General features: G+C 38.2%; 3 protein-coding genes across 3 annotated transcripts in view; all 3 read right to left on the bottom strand.

The window, feature by feature from the left end:
• Positions 1-1,362: 1,362 nt before the first annotated feature.
• On the bottom strand, positions 1,363-2,310 carry LOC117388879 (olfactory receptor 6N2-like). Its single transcript, XM_033986434.1, has one exon. It carries the CDS (start codon positions 2,308-2,310, stop codon positions 1,363-1,365), a length of 948 nt encoding a protein of 315 aa, XP_033842325.1.
• Positions 2,311-5,849: 3,539 nt separating this feature from the next.
• On the bottom strand, positions 5,850-6,836 carry LOC129457314 (olfactory receptor 11A1-like). The gene has a single exon (XM_055230757.1). It carries the CDS (start codon positions 6,834-6,836, stop codon positions 5,850-5,852), a length of 987 nt encoding a protein of 328 aa, XP_055086732.1.
• A 6,527-nt stretch (positions 6,837-13,363) lies between these two features.
• The window catches only part of mylka (myosin, light chain kinase a), a 101,727-nt gene continuing 93,155 nt past the window's right edge, over positions 13,364-21,935 (bottom strand). The window contains exons 28-35 of the mRNA XM_033986436.2: positions 20,578-20,795; positions 19,041-19,164; positions 18,111-18,263; positions 17,914-18,037; positions 17,559-17,649; positions 17,241-17,369; positions 16,845-16,957; positions 13,364-16,565 (exon numbers count right to left, since the gene is read on the bottom strand). Coding sequence (XP_033842327.1) covers positions 16,431-16,565; positions 16,845-16,957; positions 17,241-17,369; positions 17,559-17,649; positions 17,914-18,037; positions 18,111-18,263; positions 19,041-19,164; positions 20,578-20,795 — 1,087 coding nt within the window. The 3' untranslated portion in view covers positions 13,364-16,430. The remainder of the gene's footprint in view (positions 16,566-16,844; positions 16,958-17,240; positions 17,370-17,558; positions 17,650-17,913; positions 18,038-18,110; positions 18,264-19,040; positions 19,165-20,577; positions 20,796-21,935) is intronic.

Genomic DNA, 21,935 nt, shown 5'->3' on the forward strand with positions numbered 1-21,935 from the left:
ACATATGGCTATTGCTGTTGTGAGCCTTTAGAGTTTTCAGTCTTTTTTTACAACTGGTTGAGATGATGTCTTAATTTTGTCAGACATGAATACCTGGCACTGAAGTGACTGAAGTGACCTGATTTTACAGTCTTTAAAAAGAAATGTATACATACCTGAGAAACATTGTACTGAAAAGTTACTTAAGTAAATGTAATTGAGTACTAACTCCTCTGATCAATATTAAAGCACCACCATCCAGAAATGGCAAACGCAACAATAGTTTTTTCCCACTGCTCGACATCTCATGAAACATTTGTCTATGATAAAAAAAAATTCAATAATCACAAGGAAAACACATTATACTAAAAGATACATTTATGTGTTTATACATTTACTTATACAACTTGGGTATACAACTTACATTTTTTCAATGGATAAGACAATATTGAATGAAAAAGAAGAGTTGTATTTATGCAGGTTGTCCAGGAGGTGGCACCAAACATCAACTTTTATACTTACCCAAATTTGAAATCGCTTGCAGGTTTAATATGTAGTACTATTTACATTATTACAATTATCAAGCAATATCTTCCAATAGTATCTGCTAATACTATTTGGAAGAAATGTTACTCTTACTTGAGCAAAATATTTATGGTTTGGGGATACTCTACCCACCTCTGCTCACTGATTACAATATTTCAGTCCTCCATTATTGATCATTTTTAGTAAAAAGTGTAGGATATCTCTGCAACAGAACAACCTTTACAATTAATGCATGGTTAGTTTACTGCCCATTAGCTACAAGGAATTCAATATCGCCTACAACTTACAGACAACAACAGTGACATGAACATGAAGTAAATAAATATATATCAGCAGTTCAAATGTAATAAATACAGGATTTCACAATTTTTGGTGATATATCAATAACTATATAATCGTAAAAAATATATATATTTTTTTTCTCTACACAAATTTGACATTGTGATATCTCTACACACTACTTTTTATTTGAATATTGTAAAAATCACATATAATCACAGCATATAGTTTTCATTGTTACACAGTATAATGTTGAAGAGAAATAAGTGCAAGGTCAGAAACAATTGTTGAATGGATAATAGATTGTTAATAAAATAATTAGAAATGAGAGAGAAAATGCATTACAATATTTTGAGACCAATTCTTAATGGTATGTCAAGTATGCGCCACAACAGTCAACAGTAGGTCCTCTCTTGTGTATCTCCTATTATTGTATTCTTTTGGATATTTTGCTTGAATCAATTGAATTTGAAATTAAACAGCATAATTGCATTGCTTCCATGTAATATTGTGGTAAATATACATTCAAATTATTCTAAAAACGTTGTAGTGAATTTTCTATGTTGAGAATGGTTCTGTTTTAGCTGTTCTCGGGCAGCGCAGGAGCCTTTTAACATGTTTGTATATCTCTGCCACTTTGAGCCCGTAGACCACTGGGTTGAAGACAGTTGGAATCACCACTACAAGGATAGATGTGGTCACTGTAACACTATGAGACTCTAGGCGCCTGTGCAACAATTCAGTTGAGGCAGTGAGAGAAAAATTCATGAAGACAAGTATATGGGGCAGACATGTGTTCAAAGCCTTAGTGCTGAACGTTCTGGAGCGCTTCAGACAAATGACTAGAATTCTGCCATAAGAGAAAAGCACAAAGGTGACAGGTAGGAAAATGGTTATTGTAGCACTCATTAGGCCATACATGTTGCTAATTCGAGTCGATGCACCTCCACAACTCATACTAATAAATGTGTATGTGTCACAGTAGATTCTGGTGACCTGAGTGTAACAGATTGGAAGGCGACTGCTTAAAAACATAGCCCCTGCCACACGACATGCGGGCAACATCCAGCAGACCAGCAGAAGGGCAGTGACAGTGTAAGGAGACATGAGAGCGGCATAGCGCATTGGGCGGCAGATGGACAGGTAGCGGTCAAAAGCCATAGCCGACAAGAGCATGAAGCTGGAGCTGCCGAGCGAACCTGTCAGAAACGCCTGACACAGACATGCCAAACGGGACACCTGCACCACACGACATCCTTGTACGAGATCCCACAGTAGCTTGGGGTAAATGGAAGTGCTCCCCACAGCTGAGTTGACGAGCACGGCCACCACAAACACATACATGGGCTGGTGCAGCCTGCGCTGGGAGCAGACAATGTACACCACCAGACTGTCACTCAGCATCACAAAGACATAGAGCAGCAAGAAGAGGAACGCCAACCACAACCTGTGCTCGTACAGCTGGGCCACGCCGTCCAGATGCAGAGTGCTCACTGAAAAGTTCATTTTCACAATTGGTCGACGGTCAGTTAATTACATAGTAAATCATCACAAGATTAAAGAGTAAACCGAATGCAGAGCATACAGAGCCACAGAGCCATGTGACAGCATCTGCAGCAGCAGGAGCAGCTTGTTCTCAGAGAGCTGACGGAGAGAGACAGACTTGAACAGCACACACATCCTGTTCAACATACTGGAGCACACACCTTCATGCTTCACACACATGTGGTCCTGACATAAGTCTGCTCTGCCTTTTATTGTACAATACACTGAAGGATACTCCTTGGGGAGCTCATTAGGCACAGAAATGTTTAGTTTTGTCATTATAAATGGTGGGATTTAAAATGTTAAAAGATCTGTTTTATGAGCACCAAACTTCAACACCATGGTTGTCCAAAATGTTAAATAACAACAGGCTTAATATGGGGTATGCCACAGACATACATGATAGCACCACTACTGTTTATATACAAAATAGACCGTAAGTGAGCATTAATGGTCTGATAAACCTCCAGTGTAATAATCCAGAAATGTCAATTTTGTCTTTTTTGTGAATTAGCAACTTGGGTTCTGTCACCGATGGCATGCAGCTAGCAACCGAAACATGTCAACAAGGTAATTACATCTCCTTCTGTATTGCCTTTATAATTAACCCAGTGCTTCTCAATTATTTTCTATCATGCCCCCCCTATAAAGAAGAAAAAATTTTGCGTTTATTATTAAATTTTTATTTTATTTTTTATTTTATCCTTATTTGAACTATACATATTGTTGGAACAACTGATTGAACCGTTTGATACTGAAAAAATAAAATTTAATTAAATATAAAAATAAAACAAAATAATACATTAAAATTAAAGAAATATCAAAATAATACATTAAAAGTAAATAAATATCAAATTATAAGCAATTTAGCAATTTGGTACACCACCTTATATGATGCTAACAGTGCTCGCTGCTTTAAGTGACATTCACAAAGAGGGATGGTTGTTGGCAATATTTGGCACGTTTATGCTGAAAAAACTCCAGCGTCTTGTCAGCGTGACTGAGGTGTAATGAGGTGGTGCTTTAACTTATTTGGCTTCACACTGTCCACTGCCATCATTTTCAGACACAGCAGACACCGGTCTGTCCTCGTGTCCCACCGGAGTCACGGTGAAGCCAAGTGCTAAATACTCTTCATCAGACTTCTTCGTCTCACTTTTCGGGTGACTTTCATGCATCTCATTACCTCTGTCTATCTCCGCCTTTCTTTTCATCCCTGTTATAATGTTTTCTATAGTGACTCTTTAGCAAAAGTGTTTCTTGTTCACTGTGTCACGATCTGTTTGCTCTCTCTTGTTCTTTGCTGTGTGTGCACTGCGTACGCTGTCTACAGTACTACAGTGCTATCTACAATACCTACAGTGTCATACGCGGAGTAATACGTGTATGACAGTGTAATAGTCCATTGTTATGGTGAATGGTTTTCGGTTAGTTTTTTAGTAATTGCAATACATGTAAAGCAAACAGAGCTTTATTTTTCACTTTTAAAAGTGTGAACCAAAGAGATGTGTAGGGGCTGCTCACATTAAGACAAGGCAGATGTGTTTAGTGTTGGAAAGTAACTGATTACAACGATAACGAGAATATGTATTTAGAATACACATCTTGAGTAACTGTATTCCAGTACAGTTACTTTTCATTGGTGGTATTCAGAATACAGTTAATTTTTTAATTTAAAGGAATACATTATTGTACTATGATCACGCAATTTTATGTATTATTTTACAATTTATTTTTATTTATACAGGGAGAGCCCAATGAGAGTACTGGACTCTTTTTCATGAGCGTCCTGTTATAAAAGAATATGGTAAAATAAGAACAAACAAAACAAATAACTGCATATGTCCATCTAAAACATTAAAACCGGTGCAGGTGTGAATATTAGTGTTTATGACCAGACTATTCATGTTTCCAATGTATCCAGTTTTGTGTGTCCTTGAAAGTATTCCATTTTTGGGAAGCAAAATTAAATGAATTAAATAATATATTAAATTGTGTGATTATAGTGTGTGCAAACCTGGTGAAAAACTATAGGAAACGTTTGACCTCTGTAATTGCAAACAAAGGCTACTGTATCAAATATTGACATTGATTTTCTCAGGTGTTCAAATACTTATTTGCAGCAGTAACATACAAATGAATTATATGAAAAATCATACAATGTGATTTCAAGATTTTTTTTTTAGATCATGTCTCTCACAGTGGACATGCACCTAAGATGAAAATTTCAGACCCCTCCATGATTTCTAAGTGGGAGAATTTGCAAAATCACAGGGTATTCAAATACTTATTTTCCCCACTGTATGTGTTCAGGCACTGACCAAGTGGGATATTTTTGGGCCTGACCTAACCTCTGCTCTTTACCCACCTGCCTCAAGTCTGACACAATTGTCTTTGTTCCTAAAAAATACAGCCATAACTGGTTCAAACACCTACAGCCATCCCATCTCCCATCAGTTAGCCTACAAGGTAACGATCAACGGAGAAGGCTATCAACAGCTCTCCATGTTGGCAGACTGTCTGGATGATGAACATTAGTTGTGTCTTTAACACAGTCATCCCCAGCTTACTGTGGGAAAGCTGACACTTAAGGACTTCACCTACTTCAGGACACTGGACTTCCTCACAAACTGCTCACATGATGGTCAACGTCACCCCAACCAATGGCCTTCCTCAGGGGTGTGTTCAGAGCCCTCTACTGTATTCCTTGGCACCCCCCACCAATGCCAACTGGAAGAGACATCACGAATAGTGCATAGTGCAGATCTTCTGTGAGTCGACCAATGAAAATGATAATGTTAGGGGACGTCATCCACAGAATTTGTCTTTCTCTATCAGTGCCTGCTGTTACACACTCAAAATCTGATTACTGTCAGATTTCTGGTGTTTAAGGTTAATAAAATGACATGTAAACAGCAAAATCATCATATTTCTGATCATGATCCTTCTGAATACTCACATCAGATTGTGCAGTTTTCATGTCATTTAACGCTTAGCTATGCTGTCAATCAAACTTGTTGCGTACATTAGAGGGAGCTGATCTCAGGAAAAGAAGGCATTTGATTGGTCAGTTGTTAATGTTCATATCTTGATTTATGGACATACAGTCCAAGGCGTGTTATGACAATCAAGTGTCAAGTGTTATTTGTATCCCCATTAGTTGCTTCCGTTCTACCTACTAGCCTTCCTGGGGTCCATATCTTCAAAATACAATAAAATATACATACAATTATAAAAGAGGACTCCAATATGGACCAGTAGGTAAAGAGCACTTTAAAAGACATGAATTTACACCTTGCTAACCAGAGTCTTACTTGGCTCTTTTTTCAAACAAACATGTTTATTATACTCACAGTCACCCAATATGCATTACATGTTTTTATGTTTTATTTACATGGTCTATATCATAATGTAAAGACATACATTTTGTTTACAATTTTAATGTAATACTTGATTAATGTAAATATCTAATTTTAACTTGCAGATATATGCACATATTGTTACTGTGGTGTGATTGTGGACACCTTTACCATCTGTTTGGTGTCACTTTGTGATCTCTGACAGTGCAGCAGCTTCTTTAGGCTCTGGTATATCTCGCGCACCTTTAGCCCATAGATGATGGGGTTACTCACTGTGGTTACGGCCACAATGAGAAGTGTGGAGGTGAGGGTACCGTGGATCTGGCCTTCGCTTGGTGTTGCCTTTTGCTGCATGTCTACAATGGTGCACACCGTGTAGTTCACTACCACGATCACGTGAGGCAGGCAGGTATTCAGGGCTTTCGAGGCAAATGTCCCAGAGTGCTGCAGGCAGAGGATTATAATTCGCCCGTACGAAAAGAGCACAAAGGCTATGGGGAGGTAAAAGAGCATTGTCCTGCAAAGGAAACTATAAACTATCCTCCCCTGCATACTCGCATACTCTCCTGAACAGCTTAAACTGAGATAAGTATGCATGTTACAGTACAATCTAGTGAGTCTATCAAGGCACGGCTGCAAACGATGAGCTATTAACACGGCTCCTGCTATGGGCAAGGGAGGGAGCAGCCAGCAAAGCAGCAACAGTGTGGTGACAGCAGCGGGAGACATGAGAGCAGCGTAACGCATTGGGTGGCAGATTGAAAGGTAGCGGTCAAACGCCATGGCTGAAAGGAGCAGGTAGCTTGAACCCCCCAATGAACTCAGGATGAACGCCTGAGAGAGACATGCCAAACGGGACACCTGCACCACACGACGTCCTTGCAGCAGGTCCCACAGCAGCTTGGGGTAAACAGAAGTGCTCCCCACGGCCGAGTTGACGAGCACGGCCACCACAAACACATACATGGGCTGGTGCAACCTGCGCTGGGAGCAGACAATGTACACCACCAGACTGTCACTCAGCATCACAAAGACATAGAGCAGCAAGAAGAGGAACGCCAACCACAACCTGTGCTCGTACAGCTGGGCCACGCCGTCCAGATGCAGAGTGCTCACTGAAAAGTTCATTTTCACAGGGGCTAGATGCTGAGATGTATTGAAATCAAATTGTACTCACAATTTGTAAATGGCAAAGACTGCAAATAGAAGTTACATAATTTCCTCTACAAACAACAAAATTTCACATCTAATCATGTCTAAATGCTCCTGTATGTTCTTAAATGCATGGGATTCTTGTATGAGTTTAACAGTTCAGATTTCAATCTTCTCGCAAATGTTTATAGCTTGGTTGTGTTTAAAATGTAGACAGAATCCTACAAATTTACATAAATCACAAATCTAAACCACAATGTGTTCAGCCCCATTAGACACTATTATTTACCCTAGGCCCGTGTGTGCGTTTTTTAATTAAATCTATTATTATTATTATTATTATTATTAAAATTGGCACACACAAAAAAACAAATAATAAATCAAACAAAATAAAATAAAGAACAAAAACTGGGGATTAAAAAAAAGTAAACACAAAAATAAAATGATGCCACTGCTTGCCTTATTCAAGTAGTATTGCAGACAGTATTCAAAAATGATTTCAATCTGTTTGACTACAGTGTCAAACATACACAATGAGATATTTGGTGTTTTTAAATAAATGTCCTTGACCTTTGCCCAGGCTCTTCACTGTCCTTTAGAACATGATATACCCAATACAATTATGAAACACTTAAACAGCAGCAAAAATCAGAACAAAGGTGAATCTATGAACAGCAGACAGGAATGATCATATCGTGGTTTAGTTACATACAAATCAATACACATGAACCATACAACAACAATAATATAATAATCAGTATACCTGATTGAAGTTGACAATAACCAAGCACTATAAAATACACTATAAAAGTGAATCACATTATTTTTGGGCAAAACAAATGTATATATTTTGGTTATTGAGTTGTATAATTATGTTACCAAATGGGTAATAAACAGCAACATTAATATAGTTACATAAGACCAGCTGACAGCTCAACCCTCGACCCTGTCAGGAAAAACTACGAGAGATGTCATACAAGTGAATCACAGTTACAATTCATATTTTGGTCAAAACAAATGTATACGTTTTCGTTATAGAGTAGCATAATTATGTTAGCAACTGGCAAATATATAGAAGCAATAATTGTCAATAAAAACACAGAGAGAAGATAAAACGCGCAGCAAACAGAGTCAGCGATATCAACCAAGGTGTGTAGCAACTGTAGCTTGTCCTCTCGAAGCTGAAACATATTCACATTTCATTAGCACACACATTAACATGTTCACTTCACTGTCAGGTTCAAACTACAGTCCTGACAGGAGCAGAGGGGGCACTGTGGTCTGTAGGAGCTTTTATCACCCTCCCGACTCTCCACAGAGCTCATTAGAGACCGGGATAAACAGTTTTCAAAAGTAGTTTAGTAAATGGTACATGGGGTTCTCATAGTTAACCTTTAAACCTGATACCTCCAAATTCATCAATTTTGATTAGTTGAGGGACAAAACATACAGAGATTTAAAAATAAAAGGACATAATCTGCATAAAGTGAAATCTTGTGTGTTCTAACATTACTTTGGATTCCTTTTATGAGTGCAGCTTCTTCTTGCTAAAATGAAAAGTAGGGGTGACAAGGGACAGCCTTTTTTGATGCCTTTACTTATTAGAAATGGGGATGATGTTACTCCGTAAATACAAACTGAAGCTTGTGGTGCGGAGTAAGAGTTTCACCCAGTCAGTAAAAATGTCTCCAAAAGAAATTTCTATTACTCTGTATAGAGTATGAAACAAATAGGGCCATTTGATGTGGTCAAATGCCTTTTCAGCATCTAGGGTTACTATTCGGGCATTTGATTTTTGGATCCTAACATATTGCAGCATATTAATAAGTCATCTTATATTGGTATATGAATCCCTGTTTGGCTTAAACCCTGTCTATTGCTTCTGGCTTTAGGAACAATATTGTTCATTCTACCTGTGAGCAGTTTAGCCGCTTTTGCCGTCCGTATTTTGAATACTAATGAGCCTATATGAGGCTGGGTTGTTTGGGTCATGTTCTCTTTTAGAATAACTTTTATGGTAGTTTGTTGCAGAGAGTTTTTTAATAGTGAAGGTGTGAATATACATTTTGGTTAATAAAGGCACAAGAATATGTTTAAATGTCCTGAGATTTTAGCCAAGACTGGTACTTTAGCTGAATACAAGAGAGAGTATTATTCATTAAAAACTTTTGCAATTTCCAAATTTGTATAGCAAATCTTGTTATTTTTATCCTTTATGTTTAGTATAAAAGGGGTAGGCGCCATAAGCTTAGGTTTCTGCCTATTCCTTTTTTTGGACTTTTCTGTATTTTGATTTGCTTCTTTGAATTAAGACAGAAATGTCTGGGAAAAAAATAAAAATAAAGTCATCATCCTTAATTCGGGGAATTCTCTTTTTAGCTTGGCAATAGGCAGTATTTAGCCTCTTAAATAGGTTTTGTTGTTTTAAATAGATTTGAAGAGTTTGTGTCAGGAGGAGCAGTGTGGTTTTCGTGCCGGTTGCGGAACACTGGACCAGCTTTATACTCTCCATCGGGTCCTCGAGGGTTTATGGGAGTTTGCCGAACCAGTCCACATGTGTTTTGTAGATCTGGAGAAGGCATTCGACCGTGTCCCTCGTGGTGTCCTTTGGGGGGTGCTCCGGGAGTATGGGGTCCGGGGCCCTTTGCTAAGGGCTGTCCGGTCCCTGTATGACCGGAGCAGGAGCTGTGTTCACATTGCCGGCAGTAAGTCAGACCTGTTCCCCGTGCATGTTGGACTCCACCAGGGCTGCCCTTTGTCACCGGTTCTGTTCATTATATTTATGGACAGAATTTCTAGGCGCAGCCAGGGGCTGGAGGGGGTCTGGTTTGGGAACCACAGGATTTCATCTCTGCTGTTTGCAGATGATGTTGTCCTGATGGCTTTTTCGAGCCAGGACCTGCAGCAGGCACTGGGGCGGTTTGCAGCCGAGTGTGAAGCGGCTGGAATGAGAATCAGCTCCTCCAAATCCAAGGTCATGGTTCTCGACCGGAAAAAGGTGGTTTGCTCTCTCCGGGTGGGTGGTGAGTCTCTGCCCCAAGTGGAGGAGTTCAAGTATCTCGGGGTCTTGTTCACGAGTGAGGGAAGAATGGAGCGGGAGATTGACAGGCGGATCAGTGCAGCGTCTGCAGTGATGCGGTCGCTGTATCGGTCCGTTGTGGTAAAGAAGGAGCTGAGCCCAAAGGCAAAGCTCTCGATTTACCGGTCAATCTACGTTCCTACCCTCACCTATGGTCATGAGCTCTGGGTAATGACCGAAAGGACAAGATCGCGGATACAAGCGGCTGGAATGGGCTTCCTCCGCAGAGTGGCCGGGCGCACCCTTAGGGATAGGGTGAGGAGCTCGGTCACACGGGAGGAGCTCGGAGTAGAGCCGCTGCTCCTACACGTTGAGAGGAACCAGTTGAGGTGGCTCGGGCATCTGCTCAGGATGCCTCCTGGACGCCTCCCTAGGGAGGTGTTCTGGGCATGTCCCACCGGGAGGAGGCCCCGGGGAAGACCCAGGACACGCTGGAGGGACTATGTCTCTTGGCTGGCCTGGGAACGCCTTGGGGTCCAACTGGAGGAGCTGGAGGACGTGTCTGGGGTGAGGGAAGTCTGGGAGTCCCTGCTTAGACTGCTGCCCCCGCGACCCGGCCCCGGATAAGCGGAAGAAAATGGATGGATGGAGTTTGTGTATTCATTATTATTCTTCTATATAAATAAGTGCAGTTCTTTATGAATCACAGAACAGTCTGACAAAATAAAGTGATTACAATTCCATCTGCGTCTACTTGAATAACTATTACACATATTCATGTGCAGGAAGATCAGCATGGTCTGATATATGATTAGATCCAGAACTGCATTTTTTAATAATTTAAATTGAATTTTGTAAGACAAAATAGAAGTTAATTCTTGAATAGAGCTTAGGAGCCTTTGAGTGAAATGTGATGTTCTTATCTAGAGGATTTCGTCTGCACCAAATGTCTATCATGCCTTTTTCTTGAAGCGTTTGATGGATGGCTCTCTGTCTGGACTTAAAAGAGCTTATATTGCTAGGGTGTTTATCTAGTTTGTGTATTACGCACAAGGTTGTTGATTCAATGCCCTGGACCACACCATTATAAGTCAACTGTCCCCTTCACAATGTGAATAGAGCAAAGAGCAGATAGTGGCCTGGACCAGGGGTCGGCAACCTGTAGCTCCAGTGCTGCATGCGGCTCTTTCATCCTTATACTGCAGCTCCGCTTGGCCTGGGAAAATACATTTTTTTAAAGTATTTAATTGAAGTGTATTTTGTTTGTGTTAGTTTTTTTAAAATTGTAGTTTAAATTGGAAGATTATTGTAATTTTGAAATATTAAAATACAATTATATTTTATTATTTTTCAGCCCTCAAAATAAGCATCACTCTTACGGAACTATGTTAAAAACAAACACAGACGACAGCTTACAGACCTGCATAAAGATACAGCCCCGATTTGCAGACGCTGTGCACAGAGGTTCAGGAGCAGAAGTCTCTGTAGCACTTCATGGATTTCATAAGTAATACACTATAGTTATTTATAAAGAAAAACGCAAAGGGAAAAAAATTATATATATATATATATATATATATATATATATACATACATACATACATACATACATACATACATACATACATACACACACACACACACTTTTTTTTTTTTGGGTATGTGTGTGTGTGTGTTTTTTTCGAGCAAACCAGGTCCAAATGACACTTTGGGTTTTAGACAGTCCATGGCGAGGGCCTCATCGCTGCTTACATCTTTAATTGCCGATTGCTTCTCAGGTGTTTATTTGTTAAATCTGATTTGGAAAGCGCGGCCTCTGATTGACTTGCTTGTGATGGTTAACGTCTTGTCTGAATGGCCAGCCCAAACCTTTTCTCCAACCTTAACCATCTCAGCCAGGGCCTCACTTGAACCTGACAAAGGCCTTACAGCAACAGAGAAGGAAAAGCACCCAGTCAGGGACTTCTGAGTGAATCGGTACAGTCCAAAAGTCTGAAACATAAAATTAACCATATTTTACAAACAAATGAACTTTTTTTTAAAGTAAAATTAAGTAGCCTAGGAGCCTCGTCATGGCCATGACAGATGACATGCACTTGAGAATCCGCAAGTAGCTTCACATATCTTTGTGATTTACAGAATAAAACCTGTGACTTATAATACAGGTCAACTCCATGTGTAAAACATATTTTAAAGATAAGTTGACCAAACAGTAACACATCGTATGGGAGAATAGTACATGATGATATAACACGCCCCACAACAGTTGTTTGTCCTGAGCAGGTCCCTAATGAGCTCATTAAGATTGACCTGCTGCCCATCTGAGTCCCTACAGACTCTGTCCACCAGGGTCTACAGGTGTTTACCTTCAACTAAAACTCACACAAGGAATCATATGCAAGATTTTTACTTAAACATTACCTGTCTTTGTCCCCATATACAAGTGTTCCTGTTCAAACAATTAAATATCAAAGATAATTCTACTGCTAACAATTGTAATTCAGATTTATTCTTAATTAGAGAAACAATGGAAATGGTCCCGTTTATTTGTACTATAATTTGGTGATTTGGCTCTCAATAAATTGCTAAATCAGAAAGCAGTTTCAATGCTGAAATCAAGAGTAAAAGCCAAAAGTAAAATCTGTCAACTGGACAAAAATGTTTGAGTGAAGACTTTTCGCTGTTCATCTAAGAAGCGACTTGGATGAGCAACAAAACGTCTTCACTCCAACAACTTTTTTTGTCCAGTTGGCAGATTTTACTTTTGGCTTTTACTATGGATCAGACGTGGACGACTGAGGGATTACACAGGCAGCTGAAATCAAGACTCGACAAACTGCTAAACTGTTCATTCGCTCCAAACTCTGTGGACTGCCCTGGAGCAGACTGACGGAAGCAAGGCTGCCAATCTGCGCCATCGGCCCCTCTGATCACCACCATCACTCACACACCCTCTGATGGTGAGGTATCTTGCCTAACAGCACAACAACAGAACGAACAGTCCTCCAGAGTCACTGTTACCCCCATGTTCATGTAGCCTTTGTTTAATTTGCATTTTAATAATTTACCAAGGACACATAAGTTTATCACTACCTACGGCAGGCACATTTACCCATGATGCATTTGGTCTTTAAAAAAAAAAGAAAAGAAAAAAAGATTAACTTTGCTGGCATGGAGCTGTACTACAGCAAAAACAGTTCATCTACTTAAAAAAAAACAACAAAAAACCAAATTGTGTTTGAAAGTTTTAAAAATGCAAATAATTATTTTGTCATTTTGTGGAGGAAATGATGGTACTGCAAAAAACTGCAGCCTTTGTGATTTGTTAATTGTGCCATTTGAAATAGTGATTAATCTTGTTTTTATTGTCGGCTGTTACTCAAATGAAATGCCTCTGGAGGGATAAATAAAGTCATCTAAATCTGAACATTATGCCGTTACACTGATAAAGGACATATAGACTATTAAACACACAGAAACAGCATTTTATTTTGTGATAAAAATTTATTTCGTTTCTGTGAGCAACTGCAGTCGTAGTGTTCTCATACATGGTATTCGCAGTTCATCAAACATATATTTATAAAAATGACTCATCTACATACAACGTCTAATACAAAACAATCCAGGTGAGACACTGCTTTAGGAGGACAAGAGAACACTGGTGGAAAAAAAAAATTAAGTGCAGACAAGAATCTCAGACATCAGATAAGATAAAAAATACCATAATTATGAATCTGTGCTTTAAATAAGTCTAAAAATAAAACATTTGTTAAAACATTGAACACAAATAGACAGGTACATTTCACACTGACACTCCGGTGAAGGGCAAAGGCAAGTCTTTGGTTTTGGCTGCAGCCCTTAAATACATGAAAACAACAGCACACAGTCTGCTGGAATGTGGCAACACTAAGATAACACTCACAAGTGTTCAGACAGGGACAAGAGCTCAGGCAGGTGCAGGCAGGTGAAATGAACAAGGTCTATGATCTTGAAACGAAATATTTATGTAGCAGAGTTATTAAAGGCACTGTACCTAAAAATGTGAAAAACAGAACTAGTTCATTTTAAAAAGGTTTGCAGTGATCTGAAGTTCTTCCTCACTTACCTTATGCATTCTAAGCATTCACTGTGATGAGTTTATAAGCACTTTTCACAAGAGAAGAGTAAGTTCTGCAGTCACGGTAACAACAACTAGCATGCTAAGGTACACTTCCTGAATATCAGACAATTTCTCATTACAGACAGCACACAGTGGACATGTTTTGAACTCAAAGCTACATATACAATATATCTGTATAAATACAGGGCCTTTAATTGTTACAGTTCTTCCAATGTGTCTGTGTTCAGTCAGAATGGTCAGTGACACAACAGAGGTGGGTAGTTACATTCAAGTACATTTACTTGAGTAACTTTTTAATAAAATTGTACTTCTCCAAGTAGTTTTACTCTTAATCACACTGGGAAGAGCACCCAAAATATTACTCAAGTAAGACTACAAGTGACAAAAGCTTTATGTTGTCAATATAAAATTATTTGAAAATGTGTGTTTCTTGCAGCTTCAGATATGATTTAGCCTAAAATGTGTCATCTACGTCTTTGAAAATACCAGATTTGGGGCATTATTTAAAGTTTTGTGCCAAATACTGTTTTACTCTTACTTGAGTAATTTCCATGACCACTACTTTATACTTCTATCTGAGTAAAATCATTTTGAAGTGATGTTACTCTGACTTGAGTAGAATTTTTGGCTTATCTACCACCTCCCAAGAATGGCACACTGCTGGAAACTGATATGACAAATGACAGAATTAGAACGTTTTTTATACTTCAATTTGGTTTGCTATAATCCTAGTGATGGTTTACTCCTTCTACAATCTTCAGAAATTATATTTTTAACCATGCCCTGCAAAATTTGTAGCTGAAATATACTGCATAATTCTTAAGGCTCATATTAAGGCAACAGTGGAAAACAAAGGCACAGTATAAATAAGTGCTCAGACAGCAGAACTTTTGACACAGAAGCAGCACAGCAAGACATGGAACAAAAATAAGTCTATCAATATCACCAGAGCCTTGTGTTGACAGAGTTCAGGTATCACCAGAGCCTTGTGTTGACAGAGTTCAGGGTAGCTTCAGTTATAATAGTGTTTTGACAAAATTATGCTCTTATTGTAACTGTCTTATGTTTTAATCAGTGATATTTGACCTTTCAAAAAATTTGAAAGCCATCGATAAATTTAAGTGTGGTTGTTAAAGGAACGGTATGTAGTCTGTGCTCTCACAGTTTTAAAAATTGTACTACAATCACACACAAATACAAGTTTTTCTCATTCTCAGTATATGGACAGCTCATACTTCAAGTGAAAGCTCAGAACCTCCAGAATTCACTCACTGAGCTGCAGAGGCTGCACTAGCACTGATTCATGATTGGCTGCACATGCTGGAATTTAGGTATTTCAGCATTGAAACTTGCAACTCAAATGGGAAACTCAAGTGAGGCTCATTCTGATTTCTGATTGGATAATTTACAGTTGTTATCAGTAAAACTTGTTTTTGATTTGAACATGTTTACCTCATATCTGGTGACAAAGTTAGGTCGTGTTTAAGGAATTTTAAATTGAAATATTGCATACAGTTCCTTTTATTGCAGGTTGCTAAACCCATGATTACAGACAGTATGTTAAGAAATGGATCCCACTACTGCCATCCACCTATTCAATGGGCCACAAGCACTTTCCTGCTTTGCTCCTGTTTTTAATGTTTTTAATAAAATGGTACAAGCAAAATGTCTGCGTGTCAGGCTAGTATGTTCAACAGTCATTATAAGGCTCCAATTATCACATTTGCGAGACCCCCACAGGAAAAGTTTAGGGATATTTAGTCACATTTAACCCTCGTAATAAATAAATACAAATCATTTTAAAAGTGGAACTCGCATTTTCCTGAACAATGTTACAAAATATTGTAACATTACATATATATTATTGTAATAATATTTTAATATTACAACGCTCACTTTTTTTAGAAAACTTTTTCCTATCCACACCTTCTATTGGTCAGTCTCCTTCATGATTTGAGTGATGGTGGATTTAACCAATGAAAGTGCAGTGTGCATTCTGCATTAAAAATAAAAATCAAATCTAAAATACAATGCAAGTGTTGGTGAAGAAAAAATCATATAATCTTAAAAAGCAACACAATTTGTACCACTACAAAAGTAATTAGATGCTAAAAAGAAAAAAGGAAATTCACAAGTTCCACCTTTAAGTATTTTAATTGGTTAGTGCTTTTTAGTCAGCTCCGGAGAGACGTTGCCAACCTTTGTCCTAACCCTAACCTTAATCACTACCAATTTCCTAACTTAAATTATAACCCTGTTCCTGATCTTTATCACGTCTAATGACCAATCACAGCACACTGTCCCTCTGGGGCTTACTATCTAGCATTAACCTTTGTAAATGCATTAACGCTTATAGCCATTATATATCCTGCTTAAGAACTCTTCCTGTGGGGACCCAGACTTCTTGAAATTCCTCCTATACTCCACTTCTTCACTCTTCCTCCTCTTCCTCCTCCTCCTCCTCCTCTCCGGCCATCACCTCCACCAGAAGCTCAGCCGTGCAGGTGGCCTCCCCGAGACTGTTCACTGCCTTCACTGTGTACTTGGCGTCATCGTCCCCTGACACCTGAGAAGGTAGATTTGTGTTAGCAAATAATTCAAAGGTTATGTATGTAACTACTGTCCCATGAATCCTGGATGACCTCCAGAGGGCGGTGCTAAAAGCACTGAATTTTCCCTGCACATGTGTGAAGTGAACCTTCAGTGCTTTCTGCACCGCCCTCAGGAGGGATGAAATACAACTAAACATAATATAATGATTTTTTATGTCAGCATAAGTGCATATGTACAGTGGTGTATGTACAGTTAACAGATAAAATAAAATATGAAAGAGTGGAGTGGTGACCTCTGAAATGACCAGGCTGCAGTTGCCCTCCTCGTCATAGTCGATCTGGAAGTGCCTCGTCTCTTTGATGGGTTGGTCGTCCTTGTACCACACCACCTCTGGATCAGGGTAACCTGGTGTGGGGACGGTATTATGCACATTTACAGGAGACTACACATACTGGATACAGGATGTGTGATAGGTCATAAGACTTGCTGAATGTTGGAAGCTGGAGTTGACAATTGAACAATTTACTGGATAAAGGTTATTTCACAATATAGTAAAGTATTAATGCTAAATACGTGAGGATTGGGTTGTTCAAAACGGTAAATGTCAAACACATCAGATTGATCTTTGCCCGTGTGCTTTTTAGTGGACAAGTCCATCTGTGGTGCATTGGTAGTGTGTGCTGTGTACCTTCTATCTTGCAGTCAAAGCGAGCGGCGCTGCCCTCCACCACTTCCACGTCCTTGATGACTGAACTGAAGGTGGGCTTACACTCGGTCTTCTGCTCGTACTCCAAACACTCCAGGAACTGGTTATCCTCTGAACCAAAGCAAAGACATGCTTAGTTTTTTTTTTTTTTTTTTTTTTAACAAGTTCTAATCAACATGATTAGTGAGTTTTGTTATAAACACAGAAATAACTAATAATTAAAGGAGCATCGAAATATGATAGTAATTAACTTTCACACTGATTTATTTTAAATCTAAATGTACTAAAGGCTCTGCAGACCTTCTGTGGGTGAGCCTTTCTTGGCGCTGACTCCTGCCATCATGGCCATAGAAGACAATCTGCCAATCGCTCTCACTGCATGGCCCGTTTTCTGTGAGAGAAATATGAGGACACAATCAGAGAAAGCAACATTTTCAAGATTAAGTAGTAGGTAGCAATAAAGTACATTTAGAATGATGTAACTTTTTGCTTTACACTTCACTTTACTAGTACTTAAGTACTGTTATTTTGAAGTAACAACATGTTTTTAACATTATCTTGAGTAATAATTTTGGCCACCACTTTACTTGTAATTGTAATAGTTTTGAAATATTAGTACTCTTACTACGCAAATAAGGCATTTGTCTTGATTTACCTGCCACTTCCTCCTTAGTATATACTTCTTCATCCTCTCTTTGGACAGTTTCTTAGCCTTCATGGTGTTGGTGTCCTGTTTGAGCCATGGGTGTTCGTAGCACTGGGCACAGGTAAGTCTAGTCCTGCAACACACAAATACACATGCATAAAACCATCCCAACCCTCAGAGCGCCCCCTGGTGTCTGCAGACAGTACTTCATGTCCTTCTTGAGCAGATTAGTGATGAAGTCTTTGGCATTGTCTGAGATCTCATCGAAAGCCTCATCCTCAAAGTCCCAAGTTGCTGAGGTGACATTGGACAGGGTCTCGTTGTCGTTGTCCCCCATGAACGGAGACAGACCCGAAAGACTGGAGAGTGAATCAGAAAAAATATAAATGTAAAATTTTTCCTAGTATTAATTAGGCTGTAATATCAAAGCTAAGGTATGCTAAAGTAGTTTTAAAAAATAAAACTAAATAAAGAAACTAAACAATGTAAGCAATGTAAGCAATGTAAACGGATTTGTTAATATCAAGTTCATATCCTGATTTGTTTCGCTCTAAAAACAGTCGAAATAGGAAATTCAGCACAAACTTTATTAACAGACTAACATAAGATAAATAATATATCCACAGGAAAAGAATAAGTAAATACACAATTATTATGTGGCAACAAGACAAAAGATTGTTGTATTTTGAAACTGTAAGTAAATGTTGCCATGATTATATGTGTTTGCACATAAAACTTAATGCTTTTAATATATTTATGCTAGAAATGAACAAAAATGTAACCTATTATCTGTAAAGAATAAGTACATGCAGTGTCTCAAATCCCAATGTGTGAACATCCACAGTGTAATGTGTTATTTATGCCACCAGATATCGCCAAAGAGCCTAATGCCACACACAAGTCAAAGGCAACAGATAGAAATTTGTACATTTAAATGATTGGAAATTAAATTAGGCCCCAATAAAAATAAAAATAAATAAATAAAAAAACTTTTATAATGAGTGATTTTATATGTGATTATATGCAACTTCTTCATTATACATCTTTAGTAGCCCAGAAAGGTGGGGAAAGAATATGCAGAGCCAAAGGATTATTAACTACTCCTTTCTTCAGTAAAATATAAGACATATGCTCACAGAATGTAGCAGATGACTCCTATGCTCCACATGTCTGTAGGATAACTGATGGCTTCATAGTTGATCACTTCTGGAGCCACAAACTCTGGGGTCCCAAACAATACCTTCAGAGTACCAGCATTTTCTGCACAAAAACAACAATAAAAATGTATGAGTCCACATATTTTATTCTTTATCTTCACTAAATATTAGTGTTTATCAAACTGTGGTGTATGTAATTAGGGTACTGTGTAGCTGTAGTATTAGTATATCTTCAATCAAAGTACAAGTTTTTGTTGAGGGAAGATCATTCCCACCTTAATGTGGCTAAAAGTAACAACTATTAGTATGAATGTGGTTTGTGGCTAGATTGTAAGGGCCTCAGTCTGCCCCAGGGCAGCTCTGGCTGCAGATAGTTTATTATCACTGTGTATTGAATTAATGAATAATGTACAAAAATGTAAAACTACTTTGAGCGTCGGTAAAAGTGATATACAAGACTAATACATTAGAACCAAAATCAGAATTTATTCATCCCCAAGGGGAAATTATTTTTATTACAGACATGCAGCCGAACAGTGAAGAATAATTAAGAAAATTAAAACATTTTAAATGAGTAACATAGAGCAAATAAGTACAATATGCTTTTATCAACTAAACCCCCAGAGAAAATAAAATTGTAAATATGTTATTGAGGGTAATACATTTTTAGATCTCTATATTCAGTTTCACAATGATGAGGTATGAACAGGCATCAAAGAGACCAGGAGAGGAACTGCAGCCTGGTCATTTCAGAGGTCACTATTCCACACTTTCACATTGAATTTCATTTCATTTTAACGGAATAATATTTCATTATTACTAAAAGGACAAGTATTATGCACTACTTGTATTGTTATTTGCCTTGAAACAAGTACCTCTGTTTTGGCATGTCATGTGTTAGAACTCAAAATAATGACTTTTCTGACAATAGACACCGTATTCATACAGTTTTCTGTACTGGAACTGGGGTTATGTGGGCATCTACAGCCAGCGGAGGGAATTACATTTACAACAACTGGAGTTCGCAACTTTTTCCACATACTAACAGCATGCGGTTGTAATGAACACGATTTGACAACAGAAACGCTCAGATTGTCATTGATGGACCTAAAAATAGCAGGAGACCTCAGGACATTTACCTGTGATGTAACAAACGTCAGAAATACAATTTTTTGGTGTTTGTTCACAATGGCCACAACTTTTTTTTAAATAATTCAATATTTATGATTAGAAAAATTATGATTAGATTAATAAATACAAATGAGAATATTTTGTATTTCATTAAACTCAATGTTTAATGTGTCAGTAAATGCATTCCCATTCCTTGTGTGTAAATTGTCACTGCATGTTGAATGGATTTTTCTGGGTTGATGACATAGTGGTATTCTGTTTTAAAACTCACCGCTACTTCTTTTTGTAATATTCTTCTCAACTTTTTTCCCCGCAAACTGCCACTTAACTGATGTAAAACTACTGAAAAAATGTCCCAAGTACTTGCAGATTGTCATTGCTGTACCTAGTCTCCTGGCCAGTCCGAAGTCGATGAGCTTGATCTTGCTGCCGGTCTTGTTGACACACATGATGTTCTCTGGTTTGAGGTCCAGGTGCACAATGCCCTGTTTGTGGATGAAGCTCACTCCATCGATGATCTGCAGCATGTATTTGATCACCTCCCTCTCCGTCAGCTCAAAGTCCTCGTCGATGATTCGCTCAAACAGCTCACCACCAGAAATACTGGGGAACAGAGTGCAATGTTTTTGATTTTAAACATGGTAAATTAAAATATTCCACAAAGAGCCCTTACCCGATTTTTTCCATGTATTTGAGCTAAATTTGTCTTATCCTAGTACACATATACTGTGAACAGCTTGAGGTATAAATAAGACCATTGTGTTCTGTCTGCTTCTAATTATAAACTGGTGTATTGTCCGATCAGGAAATGTGCAATTAGCATGCCAGTTGTTGTCAGCTTTACTGTAGCCGTACACTCCAATGGGGTCTATGAAAGTTGTGAAATGTGCTTATAAACTCATCGTGGTGAATAATTAAGGGGAGTGGAATGCAATAGGTAAGATCGAAATAACTTTGTACCACTGCAAACCATTTAAAATGATTTTTTTCATGTTTTCAAGACAGGAAAAATCAGGTACAGCTCCTTTCATTGATTTGATAACTGTGTTTTTTTGCCTCGGAAAAACACCTTGAAAAACATGCATTCTTACTGTAAGTGGTGTCCAGGCAAACCAATAACTTTTCCATGTAGATAAGTAGGTATTGGAGCTACCACCAAAAAAGTTACATAGTGAAGCTATTAAGTAAACCTGTATTGTGTGGAACCACCTGTACTACATGACTGTGGTAGAGCTGATGAAATTTAATATGAATATGAATATGTTATTATGTTTCCATTGCTGCTCTATATTTAGCAGAGGAAATAGCTGCTTTCAGATTCCTCTCATAGCTGAATCTCAAAGCTGTAAAAGCAACGCATCAAAACGCAAAGTGCTCAGTAACAAAACACAATACCAATAACAGCATTATAAGAGTGGTATAATAAGATACAATTACTGTTACTTTTGGGGCCCTTAAATCGTGAACTTATACCCATTTCCCTGTTCTTAAACTTATACAAATATTTTTGACGGAATCATATGATGTAATTTTTTATTAAAAAAAGCAATCCCTTTTAGTTCAACTTCCTCTTAAGAGTTTAGAATGCTAACGCTAATGCTAATGTGAGATCATTAGGCGGTGATGCATTAAAAGCATATAACAGGTTTTTGTGATTTTTAAATTACTCTGATTCTTATAGAATCTTAAATATATTTATGTTAACTATGTTGTAGTGAATGATGTCTAACCTGCACTTTAAAA

The sequence above is a fragment of the Periophthalmus magnuspinnatus genome, chromosome 21 (assembly GCF_009829125.3).
Source record: "Periophthalmus magnuspinnatus isolate fPerMag1 chromosome 21, fPerMag1.2.pri, whole genome shotgun sequence".
Classification (NCBI taxonomy): domain Eukaryota; kingdom Metazoa; phylum Chordata; class Actinopteri; order Gobiiformes; family Gobiidae; genus Periophthalmus; species Periophthalmus magnuspinnatus.